Source organism: Littorina saxatilis, linkage group LG8 (assembly GCF_037325665.1).
Source record: "Littorina saxatilis isolate snail1 linkage group LG8, US_GU_Lsax_2.0, whole genome shotgun sequence".
NCBI classification, from domain to species: domain Eukaryota; kingdom Metazoa; phylum Mollusca; class Gastropoda; order Littorinimorpha; family Littorinidae; genus Littorina; species Littorina saxatilis.
The window spans coordinates 14,196,554-14,208,839 of NC_090252.1; the positions used below are offsets into that span (position 1 = coordinate 14,196,554).

General features: G+C 40.9%; 1 protein-coding gene across 1 annotated transcript; it reads right to left on the bottom strand.

Moving 5' to 3' along the window:
• Positions 1 to 105: 105 nt before the first annotated feature.
• Positions 106 to 8,697, bottom strand: LOC138972878 (circumsporozoite protein-like). The gene is made up of 3 exons (XM_070345548.1): positions 8,589 to 8,697; positions 1,985 to 2,032; positions 106 to 1,470 (listed from the first exon to the last, which is right to left on the bottom strand). Exons 2-3 carry the CDS (start codon positions 1,998 to 2,000, stop codon positions 1,076 to 1,078), a joined length of 411 nt encoding a protein of 136 aa, XP_070201649.1. The 5' UTR covers positions 2,001 to 2,032; positions 8,589 to 8,697; the 3' UTR covers positions 106 to 1,075.
• Positions 8,698 to 12,286: the final 3,589 nt, after the last annotated feature.

The window sequence follows — 12,286 nt, forward strand, 5'->3', positions numbered from 1 at the left end:
AGTAACACTATAATATGTACTACTGTTGTTTGTAAAATATGTTTTAAACGCTAACTTAATTCTTTTTATGTATTTAAATATTTGTTGAATTTATTGTGCGTGTGTGTGTGTGTGTATGTGTGTGTGTGAGTACATGGGTGTGTGTGTGTGTGCGTGTGTGTGTGTAAGTGTGTATGTGTGCTTGTGTGAGGTGGGGTGTGTGTCAAAATGTGTTGTGCAATATGGCATGAAAATCTTTTTAGATTTGTTGTTAAAATTACAGCTTTGTATACCATGTTTATTATCTTTTACAAAGTAATGATAGTTAAATAGTCTTTTATGTTTTTTATTTGATCGACCTTCTTAGGATTATGGAGTTTTATGCACTGCCTTTTATAGTTAACTAAATTTTTGTATTTGAAATAGTCCACTGTAGTCGGTGTAGGCCTTAAAGCCCTGTCCAGACTTGGCCGCCGTTTTACGCTCTATGCGCCGCAGGCCGTTTTGTGCGTCGCGCGGGATTTGCCGAGTGGCCACACATCGACGATTTTTTTCACAACGCGGTATCAGTGGAGCGGGGTCACCTGACAAGAAGGTTCAGTTGCATTCGACTGCCGCGCCGCGAGCAGCTGACGTCATCGCTCTGGTTTGCTCTGATTGGTCAAATTTCCGTCGTTCTATGTCTGTGTCATAGAAATTAGAACACGCGCTATTCTTCTGCAAATAACGCTTCGCGATCATAGCACGACGCGGTGCGCCGTTTTGAGCATAAGTCAAATGTGGACAGGGTCGGCCGGGAGTGTCTGGACGGGCCTTAAGCTTTTTTTTAATCGTTTGTCCAGTATTTAATTTAATTCTCTATTTTGGTATGAACTCAAATGTTTAGTGTTCTTAGTATTGTCTTGTTAGCCTAAGTTCTATTTAATCAGAGTATGTTTGCGTGTGCTTATACCTAGTGATATTGTAAAGCGCATAGTGCTTTTAGTTATGCGCTATAGAAATCTCCTTAATAAATAAATAAATAAACAATTGTTGACTCAAGAGTTATGAAACAAAAAAATCAATTTCAACACTAGTGCTTCCCATTAATCAGGCTCTAATTAATAACTTCAGACACTTCTGATGCGCTGTACTCTGTGCCTTCACTGGCCTCTGAACCAGTGACATTAAACTCGCAAGGCTCATCATAAGGTGTGGTTGGAACGGTTTGGCCTGTGGATGGCTTAGCGCTGCCAGCAACCTGAGGGGCGTTGTCTGGAGGGGCGTTGTCTGGAGGGGCGTTGTCTGGAGGGGTGTTGTAGCGAGGGTCGTTGACTTGAGGGGCGTTGTCTGGAGGGGCGTTGTCTGGAGGGGCGTTGTAGCGAGGGTCGTTGACGTTGGCGAGAGGGGCGTTAGCTGGTGGGGCATCGGCTGGAGGGGCGCTCTGTTGACCTCCTGACCTTTGTTTCCTGGCGCAGTACACTCCCGCGACATTTGCTGCCATGAGGAGTCCTAGCAACAGAAAGTGTGCTTAAAAGGTGCTCTAATGGTGCTGAACATTCTTTAAGTTAACACCTTATCGATACATATCTGACACCTCGAAAAAAAATGTGTTTAAATAGTATCCTAAAGTTACTGTTGCGATGCCTAAAAGGTGCCATTTGGGCGTGGTATAAGCCTATAGGCCAGCTGTCAATCATTTTAAGGTGTGTGTGTGTATATATATATATATGTATATGTATATATATATATATATATATATATATATATATATATATATATATATATATATATATATATATATATATATATATATGTGTGTGTGTGTGTCTGTGTGTGTGTGTGTGTCTGTGTGTGTGTGTGTGTGTGTGTTGTGTTTGTGCGTGTCACTGTCTATGTGCGTATTGTTTGTTAATAAGGAATTACAAACTGAACACAACCGTACTGTTGTTAAATACAAACTAATAAGCACTTAATTGCATCCACTGCTGCCTTGTTTGCATGGCTTGGTGCTAGATCTACTCACCCAAAAGGGTTGACATACATATGAGAGCGATGATAAAAGGGTCCAATTCTGAAACAAAACACAACGAGGCTAATTGCAAGGGTAATGTGACCAACTATATAAAATCCAATGAGAAAATCGTCCACGAAAGTTTATAACAATAGCCAGTTAGCCAGTGTGTGTGTGTGTTGTATATATACAGTACGCTGTTGCATACTCCTCTTAGAAACATGTTCATAGACTTGACCCTTTGTTCATGAACTAAAGTTAGCAAACTTATTACTGCGGCAAGTTTCTGACCTAAACTAAAGCGTTAATTGTCTCATTTCATGTCAACTATCAATAACCAGTAAGACACTCAACCTGGCTATCTGGTGTATTTTTCGGATGACAGAACTATTTCACAGGAGTCAAGTAACCACAGCTCAAAAAAGGGTACACCCATAATATACCTGAAATAGACGCAACAGATTATTTGAAATATCGAGAAAAAATTAAGAATAGGCACAACATGACAATTTTAACTCAATATGATAACGTCGAATATCTATCCAGAACAGGTTTCCTTTTTTAGTTGCTATACATTTGTATTGTGTTATGCCATTCTTACTGCAGCAGGTCACAAATAATGTCGAGGTTATTGTGACAAAAAGCTCTGTATTTCACCAATACACATGCTGTGGACTGCCTTGTAAAGTTAGATGTTTAGATGTTATGAGATGTTCCGAAATGAGTTTTAAAGGCCCTCATAAGATTGCTGACTTACATCCCAGAAATGCATGACGAATGACTAAAACAAATGCTTCTAAAGTCGCATATGAGTATAAGACCATTGGTGTAATTTTGCTAGTCCTGTAAAAAAAAGGAGGAACTATTTTAAGACTTTATTTTCTTCCTTTTCCATCAATATCTCCAAAACAAATACGATCGAACCTTTTCTTGTTTCTTTAAGTTATTAGAACACTGTGACAAGTCCCAGATTCAAGCGCCGTTGTGTTGGCATTTTTCTCTTTCAGTTAGTCGCTTGTGGTCGACACGGGCCCACGAGCTTTGTTCTCGGCAGGCCGTGTAGTGGCGGGAAGAGAGCCTGGGAATACTGGGACGACATGTATGTCAGACGTAGAGGAAGAAGCGAAGAAACTGATAGTCGAGAAAAAAAAAGCGGGAAATGTTACAACAGCTTGATGCAAGTGGGAGACACAGTTTGACACGCTTACCACGGCAATAAAGAGGTCAAGAACAGAGTTGAGCGATGATGAAACCTTTGAACCAGACAAAAAGAAACAAATCTAGGGGTAACTCCCGAACCAATTCAGAACAACATGAGCATAGGGAGAAAGCAAATACCGGGGCTAGTTTACATCACAAAGTGATGAAGACGCGCTAAGCATTCACGATTAGGGTGAGCTTGATGATGAAGAAGAAAAACTATGTAACCCCCCTGCCCCAGAAAAAGACCAAGATGAAGATGATTTTCTGAAAAATCTCGAAAATGATTTCAAAGAGGAAGAAAAGTTAGGAGAGAAGGTCAGAGACGAACCTAGCCAAACTTGTAAGTGGGCGCTTCTCAAGCAAGCTTGGGGAAGAAAACGTGCAGAAAAGACCTGAGGCACGGAATAGACCCGAAAATTGTCCAGGTATAGTGGTTCCAAAAGTGAATAGAGAGATTAACATGGGCCCAAATGCCACTACACAGTAGAAAAGCGGATTTGTGACTCGCGCACACGAAGCGGGCTATCGTGAAGGCCGCTGTGGCAGTGGTCGAGATTGTGAATGAATTGTTGCCAAAAGAAAACCAGACAGAATGTGTGCGCCTTGGCACCGACGCGATCGCGCTCTTAGGCCACGCCTCACGTGATCTGTCTATACGCAGACGGCTTGCTCTCAGACCGTTTCTAAACAAAACAGTTAGCCGCATGTGCGATAAAACCTCTGATGTGCCAATTACCGACAATAATCTGGAGATAATCTAGCAGTGGTGCTTATTGGCTCTTTCTACCATGAGATATGGTCACTTTTAGTGGTTCACTACCTTATTTTGGTCACATTTCATAAGGGTCAAAGTGACCTTGACCTTGATCATATGTGATCAAATGTGTCTCATGATGAAAGCATAACATGTGCCCCACATAATTTTTAAGTTTGAAACAGTTATCTTCCATAGTTCAGGGTCAAGGTCACTTCAAAATATGTATACAATCCAACTTTGAAGAGCTCCTGTGACCTTGACCTTGAAGCAAGGTAAACCAAACTGGTATCAAAAGATGGGGCTTATTTTGCCCTATAGATCATATATAGGTGAGGTATTGAATCTCTAAAACTGCAGAGAAAATGTGAAAAATGTGAAAAATAGCTGTTTTTTAGGCAACATTTATGGCCCCTGCGACCTTGACCTTGAAGCAAGGTCAAGATGCTATGTATGTTTTTTGGGGCCTTGTCATCATACACCATCTTGCCAAATTTGGTACTGATAGACTGAATAGTGTCCAAGAAATATCCAACGTTAAAGTTTTCCGGACGGACGTCCGGACGGACGGACGCGGGGACGGACGGACGGACGGACGGACGACTCGGGTGAGTACATAGACTCACTTTTGCTTCGCATGTGAGTCAAAAAGAAAGGACCTTACATAACCTTTCCAAAGACACCAAACACGACGTACATACATTCAGACATGCGTGCCATGCGTGAAGTTGAAAATAACTGCTCTACGGCGCGGTAAGATTGAGGCCTTCGTAAACGTTGGCCAATAATGATCTTACCAGTGTTGTGTCGTTTTGTATTATGTTTTATTTTGTTGATCAGTTGATAAATATGTCTTCCCAACATATTACAAATCAAAGAGATATAAAGTCTTGGAGAACTACAATAATTATTGTTGCCTTGCAAATCCTTATGTGTGTGTGTGTGAGTGTGTGTGTGTGTGTGTGTCTCTCTCTCTCTCTCTCTCTCTCTCTCTCTCTCTCTCTCTCTCTCTCTCTTCCTCTCTCTCTTTCTTCTCTCTCTCTCTCTCTCTCTCTCTCTCTCTCTCTCTCTCTCTCTCTCTCTCTCTCTCTCTCTCTCTCTCTCTCTCTCTCTCTGTATGTACACGGGCCTATGTCTTTGTCTGTGTCTCCCTCTGAGTCTCTCCGCTTCTGTTTTTCTATGTCTGTCTCTGTCTATGTGTGTGTGTGTCTCTCTCTCTCTCGCTCTCGCTTTCTCTCTCTCTCTCATCTGAGGGGGGCCCGGTAGCTCAGTTGGTAGAGCACTGGACTTGTGATCGGAAGGTCGCAGGTTCGAATTCGGGCCGGGACGGACACGGGTCAACTTTATGTGCAGACCCAGAGACGGAAGCCATGTCCCACCCCCGTGTCATCACAGTGGCACGTAAACGACCTTGGTCATTCTGCCATAAGTGCAGGTGGCTGAATACACCTAAACACGCAGACACCTGGGTAGCGCGACTCCGTTGCTGCTAGCTTTCCACTGGGAGGAAGCGACCCGAATTTCCCAGCGATGGGACAATAAAGTAATGAAAATGAAAATGAAATGAAAATGACTCTTGGCACACAAGTCAAAGCAGAGGTTAACTTGAGTGCACGTGTACCAAGCAGGAGGGGGGTGATTTCTTGAATTAGCTAAGGGCGGTAAACATGTGTCTCAAAGCAGAGGTTGGGCTATTTTTAGACCGTCAACACAGACATTACAGCGTTGTCAATCCCCGCGTGAAGGAAATCGCTCACCTTCCACGTCCATTCTTTCTTTATTTGGTGTTTAACGTCGTTTTCAACCACGAAGGTTATAATCGCGACGGTGGAAGGGGGGGGGGGGAGAGAGATTTAGAGCCACTTGTCAATTGTTTCTTGTTCACAAAAGCACTAATCAAAAATTTGCTCCAGGGGCTTGCAACGTAGTACAATATATGACCTTACTGGGAGAATGCAAGTTTCCAGTACAAAAGACTTAAACTTTCTTACATACTGCTTGACTAAAATCTTTACAAACATTGACTATATTCTATACAAGAAACACTTAACAAGGGTAAAAGGAGAAACAGAATCCGTTTGTCGCCTCCTACGACATGCTGGGGAGCATCGGGTAAATTCTTCCCCCTAACCCGCGGGAGGTTTCCACGTCCAAAACGTAGTGATATTGACACGCCAGATTAACGCGGTAGCGTATTGTACTAAGCAGGAAAGCGCGCTTTTCTGTATTCTTGTTAACTTCGCAATTTCCGAAAAACATCCACTTTCACTTTGAGACTGTTCTGCTTACATTGGACACTATCAAAACCACTTTGCAATACTGAAATATTTTTTCTGTGTTCGAAAGCTACAGCCAATCGTTATTATATCCCCTTAGGTACAGTTTTATAACATTATTGGCACATGTAAACAATAGGAATTAATTAATGAATGCTACAAACAGGGCAGCCTTTAACCTCCCTGTTGCCACTCAGCATTTTTTTTTAAATTCTCATCGACACTTTCAGCACTTTTCCCACCCGCCCTCCCCATCTCAGATGTAATTTGTAAATGACGTTTTCAGCCTTCAATCCACTATTTAACATAGTAAGTCAAGCTTTTCAAACCTTATTAATAATTGCTTTGATGTTTTGCTGATGTTCAGTTTATCCCCGAGTACGCAGTACTAGGGTCCAACAGACTTTAATTGTGTGTGTGTCTGTCTGTCTATCTGTCTGTCTGTCTCGACTTAACAGCTTATTGCTGGGAAACTACTGGGCGCAGTTCGTTCAAAAGTTGATACACTAACTTGATAATAGGTCCGATTGATCGTATTAAAACTTCATAATGTTACCTGGGACCTAAATGCGAAATAAATCACAAAAGCCACTCTTAACGGTGGGAGTTTTTGCGGTGGGAGGCTGGTCGCTTTGCGAATAGCCTGAACTAAAGGAGAGACTTGAGCGGCGAACACGTCACGCAGTGACGAGAAAAGCATGATTTGCAAGCCAGACAACGGGTGGGGAAATGGTCTCGGCAAAGAAATTACAATGCATGGTTTGGTCTCGGTGAAAGAGAGACAGAGAGCACGAGAGAGTCTATGGCCAAAATGATCCGGGTTCGATTCCCGGCATGGGCGTTCTATTTTTCTTTTTTTTTTTAATTCTTGTTTACTATTGTTCATTATGAACGTTTTAATGTTTAATTTTACTCTAATAGTTTTTTAAATTGTGTAAAATAAATTTAAAAAAAAATTATTTTTTTTTAAATCCACGTGCACAAGACAAAAACTTTCATACTGGGGGAGCGAGCCAGTCTGAAGAGTACTCGGGTCCAGCGCCAGCGCTTTTTATTATTTAATAAAGATCTCATGGTTCAAAATTTCATATTGTTTTTTTCAAAAACGTGCGTGTGTTCCATTTCAAACTAACCTCACTGTTGTGAACTCCATTATTACTGTCACATCTGTTTTACAAATTACACCCATGATCCAAACGAACGCGCAAACACACACACGCATCACAACTACACACATATGTACTCGTTACCATTAGCCAACGCTCGTCACAACACTGTCAGTCTCAAGTCTAAATAATGATAGTATAAATCATAACTAATTTTCTTCACACCATCATAGACATAATGTTGGTTCACGTGTTCTTTGTACAATCGTTGATTTTCACAATAAATATTGCATTACTGTAATTGTCTTCTTTTTCTTTAACAATATCTTTCCAAAAACAAAACTCGAAGACCACACAAGCTATTGCAACCTACTCCTATCTCTCGTCTCTCTTCCTGGGTACAATGGTACCTAAGACTTACATTTAAATGCTTACATTTCCATGCTACCCACATTGTCAAAATACCAATAATTATTCAAAACAAATGTTAACTACTACCTAACTTCATTTCAGACCCACACCCATTATTATACACACATTTCACATTTAAACCATTAGTCGGCCCCCCTGTCGATATTTATCGACTAAGTTCCTTGTTTTAAATATATTTCAAAAAGTATTAGCAATTGATATTTTAAAAACAGAACAAATGATAGTTTTAGGCTTCTGTAGCAACTTTGACTAATTTTCGAAACCAAAACAATAACAAACTAGCACACGCGATGACATTCTTAAAAGTTGTCATAAAATGACTTCACACGGCTGTTCCCAAATGACATCAAAACAAAATGGCGGCATGCGAGGGGAGTGAACTAGAGGCAAGCGATGAATGGTATGAGTAACTATAAACATCTCTTGTGGCATATGTACGGTGAAAAAGCCGTCAATTCCATTTTGAATTTCAGGCTTAGGTGAGCATATTTTTTGGAATTGCCCTATATATATATACAAATTTTAAGTATGCGAATCAGCAAGCGACATAACTCATTTTCTAAAAGTATGTTTATAACATTTTTTTTCTGGTAATGGTATGCGTCATTCTTCAATAATAAATATTGAACAAATCCTAATAATCTTTGGCACTATTGACTCAAGGCTCTGCTAACACCAGGGTACACCCGGGTCTTGACTGCTATAGTTATAAATAAGCTTGCCTGTTCATAAGTAAAAATGCAGCTGGTAAATTGTATCAGCAACGAACATCATGTTATATACAAACAAACAGTCACAGGAAGTAATATACAAAATCACAAAGAAAGAGAGAGAAAGAGACTCACTTTCACAACTTGTTCCAGCGTAGCCGGTTCCGGTACAGTCGCAAACATCATCCTTGTTTTTGTTGATTCGACAAGTGCCACGTTTACACTGACCATTCTTAAAACATTTACTGACTGAAACAGACAAAACCGTGTATTTTTAGTATTTGTTTGTTTGCCTGTTTGCTTAACGCCCAGCCGACCACGAAGGGCCATATCAGGGCGGTGCTGCTTTGACAGTTAACGTGCGCCACACACAAGACAGAAGTGGCAGCACAGGCTTCATGTCTCACCCAGTCACATTATTCTGACACCGGACCAACCAGTCTTAGCACTAACCCATTAATGCCAGATGCCAAGCGGAGCAGCCACTAGATTGCCAATGTTAAAGTCTTAGGAATGACCCGGCCGGGGTTCGAACCCACGACCTCCCGATCACGGAGCGGACGCCTTACCACTAGGCCGGTTACTTTTATATACTTGTTTTTATTCTTATTCTAATCAATTAACTCAATCATTTTTTCTATGTTGTGGTTTTTGGCTCACGTAAGTGTAGCCTATGCGATGCTAACTTTTGTCTGTCTGTGCGTGCGTGCGTGTGTGTGTGTGTGTGTGTGTGTGTGTGTGTGTGTGTGTGTGTGATAGAAACTTTAACATTTCCGAGTCTATGGATAAAGCTCGCATAAGAAGATTACGTCTCGGTCAAAAGTGTTTGACGTGTGTGATAGAAACTTTAACATTTGAAGACGTCACATTATGACGTAAGAGGGTTAGACGTCACGCGAAGGAATTACTGAAAGTCTCAGTCATTGTTATTGTGAGCGGGCCGAGACTTAGTCTAGTTGGCAGATCTAGTGTCTCGCTTTCTTGCACAGTTTCACCTATGCTTACTGTGTGTGTGTGTGTGTGTGTGTGTGTGTGTGTGTGTGTGTGTGTGTGTGTGTGTGTGTGTGTGTGTGTGTGTGTGTGTGTACCCCCGTTTCCACAGGTTTGGTTGCCTAAATCACCATAAGGCAACCATCCACACGTGGATGGCAACCTAAACTCTGGATGGCAACCTAATTGTGTGGATGGTCGCTTCATTTAACACCGTTAAATTGACTTTTTTGACGGAAAGAATGTCATAACAATGTTCAAAATGACATTCTTTCCGTCCTCTATAGGCGACGAAATAGGTCAAATTTTGTGCATTTTTTAGTGCAAAATTCTTCGATGCCGGAGCGAGTACTGCACCCAGTGCTGTTGTAGTGCAAGTGCACTAGAAAGGCACTACACCCAGTGCCGCCTCTTAGGTAACCATCCACACTTTAGGTATGTGTGTGTGTGTGTGTGTGTGTGTGTGTGTGTGTGTGTGTGTGTGTGTGTGTGTGTGTGTGTGTGTGTGTGTGTGTGACGGAGTGATTGAGTTTGTGTTACTGTTTGTCGATTTCTTACGTGAGCCTTGAAGGCTTCGCCTCTTGTTACATTGAGTCAAGTATATGACCAAATGTTTTAACATAGACGGGGAATCGGGTCTTGGTGTATGTGTGTGCTTGTGTGTGTACACGATTTTTTATGAAACTTCACTTGATATATCCTTGGTATGATATCCCCAGCCTATTTTTCCCTTTTTTCGATAAATGTATTTGATGACGTCATATCCGGCTTTTTGTGAAAGTCGAAGTGGCACTGTCACATCCTCAGTTTTTTATCAAATAGCTTGACATTTTGGTTACGTAATTTTCGACAAAGCCTGGACTTTGGTATTGCATTTGTATTGCAATTCAGCGTGTTGGCTTAACATTTAATACATGAGTTTGGTCATAAAAAATCTTAAAATTGCAATTGAAATTAAAGTTTTAGCAATCGATCAAAACCCCATTTCATCTTCTTCCGGATTCCAAAAACATATACATGTATGCAATCTTCCAAAGGGCTGATTTCAGTTATTGTTGTAGGTAAGTGTACTGTCATAATTCCGACCATAAGTGTCACGCTTATACAGTCGATTTGTCTAGGATGGTTAAATCTTAGGCTAGCCTGCCGTATGAAGGTATTTACTCAACAGTGGCATAGGAAGAATATGCAGAGAATAGGACGGTTAACCCATACACTCTTCTATATACAACATTACTATCATGTAAACACATATAAAAACTCGATTTTTTTATTTGTAGGGGTAGGGAATTCATGGAGAGACTCCCCTTAGAAGGCTAAACTTAACTTATGCAAGATAGGGGGGGGGGGGGGGGGGGGGGGTCAGATTCTGGTACCCATATATCTTTTTGTGGCATGTCTAAAATGTGATTTTAAACTTGTAGGAACACTTTATACATTAAGGCAGCCTTGTTTAGCGTTAACTGATCTTTCAAGGGGAGGAAATTAAGGAGCTCTAATGTATCATCTGTTGGCCTATTTGACTCATGTAGAATTAGTTTTGCAGCACGGCGATGAAGAGAATTGAGTCGTTTTAAAAGAACATCACTGCAGTTATCCCAAAGTGTTGAAGCAAAGTTGATATGAGGCATTATGTGGGCGTAATAAAACAACTTGAGTGCTTCCACATCGGCGTAATGCCTTAATTTAGACAATAAATACAAGTTGTTATATACTAATTTTCAAATTTTACTCAAGTGGGTTTGCCATATTATTTCTTGATCAACAGTAACAGAGAAAGAGAGATAGCTAGAGAGAGAGAGAGAGAGAGAGAGAGAGAGAGAGAGAGAGAGAGAGACAGACAGAGACAGAAGAAAAGAGAGAGAGACAGAAGAAAAGAGAGAGAGACAGACAGACAGACAGAGAGAGAGAGGGAGAGTGTGTGTGTGTGTTTGTGTGTGTGTTTGTGTGTGTGTGTGTGTGTGTGTGTGTGTGTGTGTGTGTGTGTGTGTGTGTGTGTGTGTTTGAAAGACAGACAGACCGAGAGAACCAAAAAGATTACAATCATGTTTGTCAGTGAGTGTGTGTGTTTGTTTGTGTAAAAGACGGGCGAAGAGAGCTGTATATATCTAAGTTTGTTTGTCTGGTTGGCTGAGCAGGCGTTTGACATTGTGTGTGGTGTGTGTAGATCAGAAACCCCCGGGGCGAGGCTGGGCCTGATTGCTAGTTTATTATAAACTCTTTATCTTTATCAACAATATACTTGTAAACTCTCTCTTTCTCTCACACACACTCACAAGGAATTGTTAAACTGTATGCAATTTTGTTTACATGTTTTGACGCATGTCTCTAGCCTCACTCTTAAACGTTAGACGTAGGTGTTTCCTGTGTCTGTGATTGACTGATTTGTCAATCCCGCTTCAGCCCGCTTTTTTTCTTTTTTAATGTCTTATTCCTTTTCTTTTGTCTTTCCTTTACAACAATCACAGCACTTAAAGTGTAACTAAACAGACATTTTGAAGTGTCAGCTTTACTGAATTGCTTTATGTTTTGCCCAAGTATAGACCTGTAGAAGCGATACTGGACGATTTTTCCAACGTTTACTGTGTTTTCTGATTTACTACGATTTTTTTAAAAGTGTTGAACCCATTTCAGATTTACCTGATTCTCTTTTCTTGATTTGGTACTTTCAAAGAACAAGTGGTACTTTGAGTTCCGGTTTTATGTTTTAACCAATCAGAATTTGGTTCCTAAAAAAAGTCGTCTGCTGCCTGTCCCAGTAGAGTCGGCAACAAGCACTGCTTGCCACATGTGTGATGTTACCAACAGAAATAGCCATAATAGTGGGGCTCCTATGTTGCAAA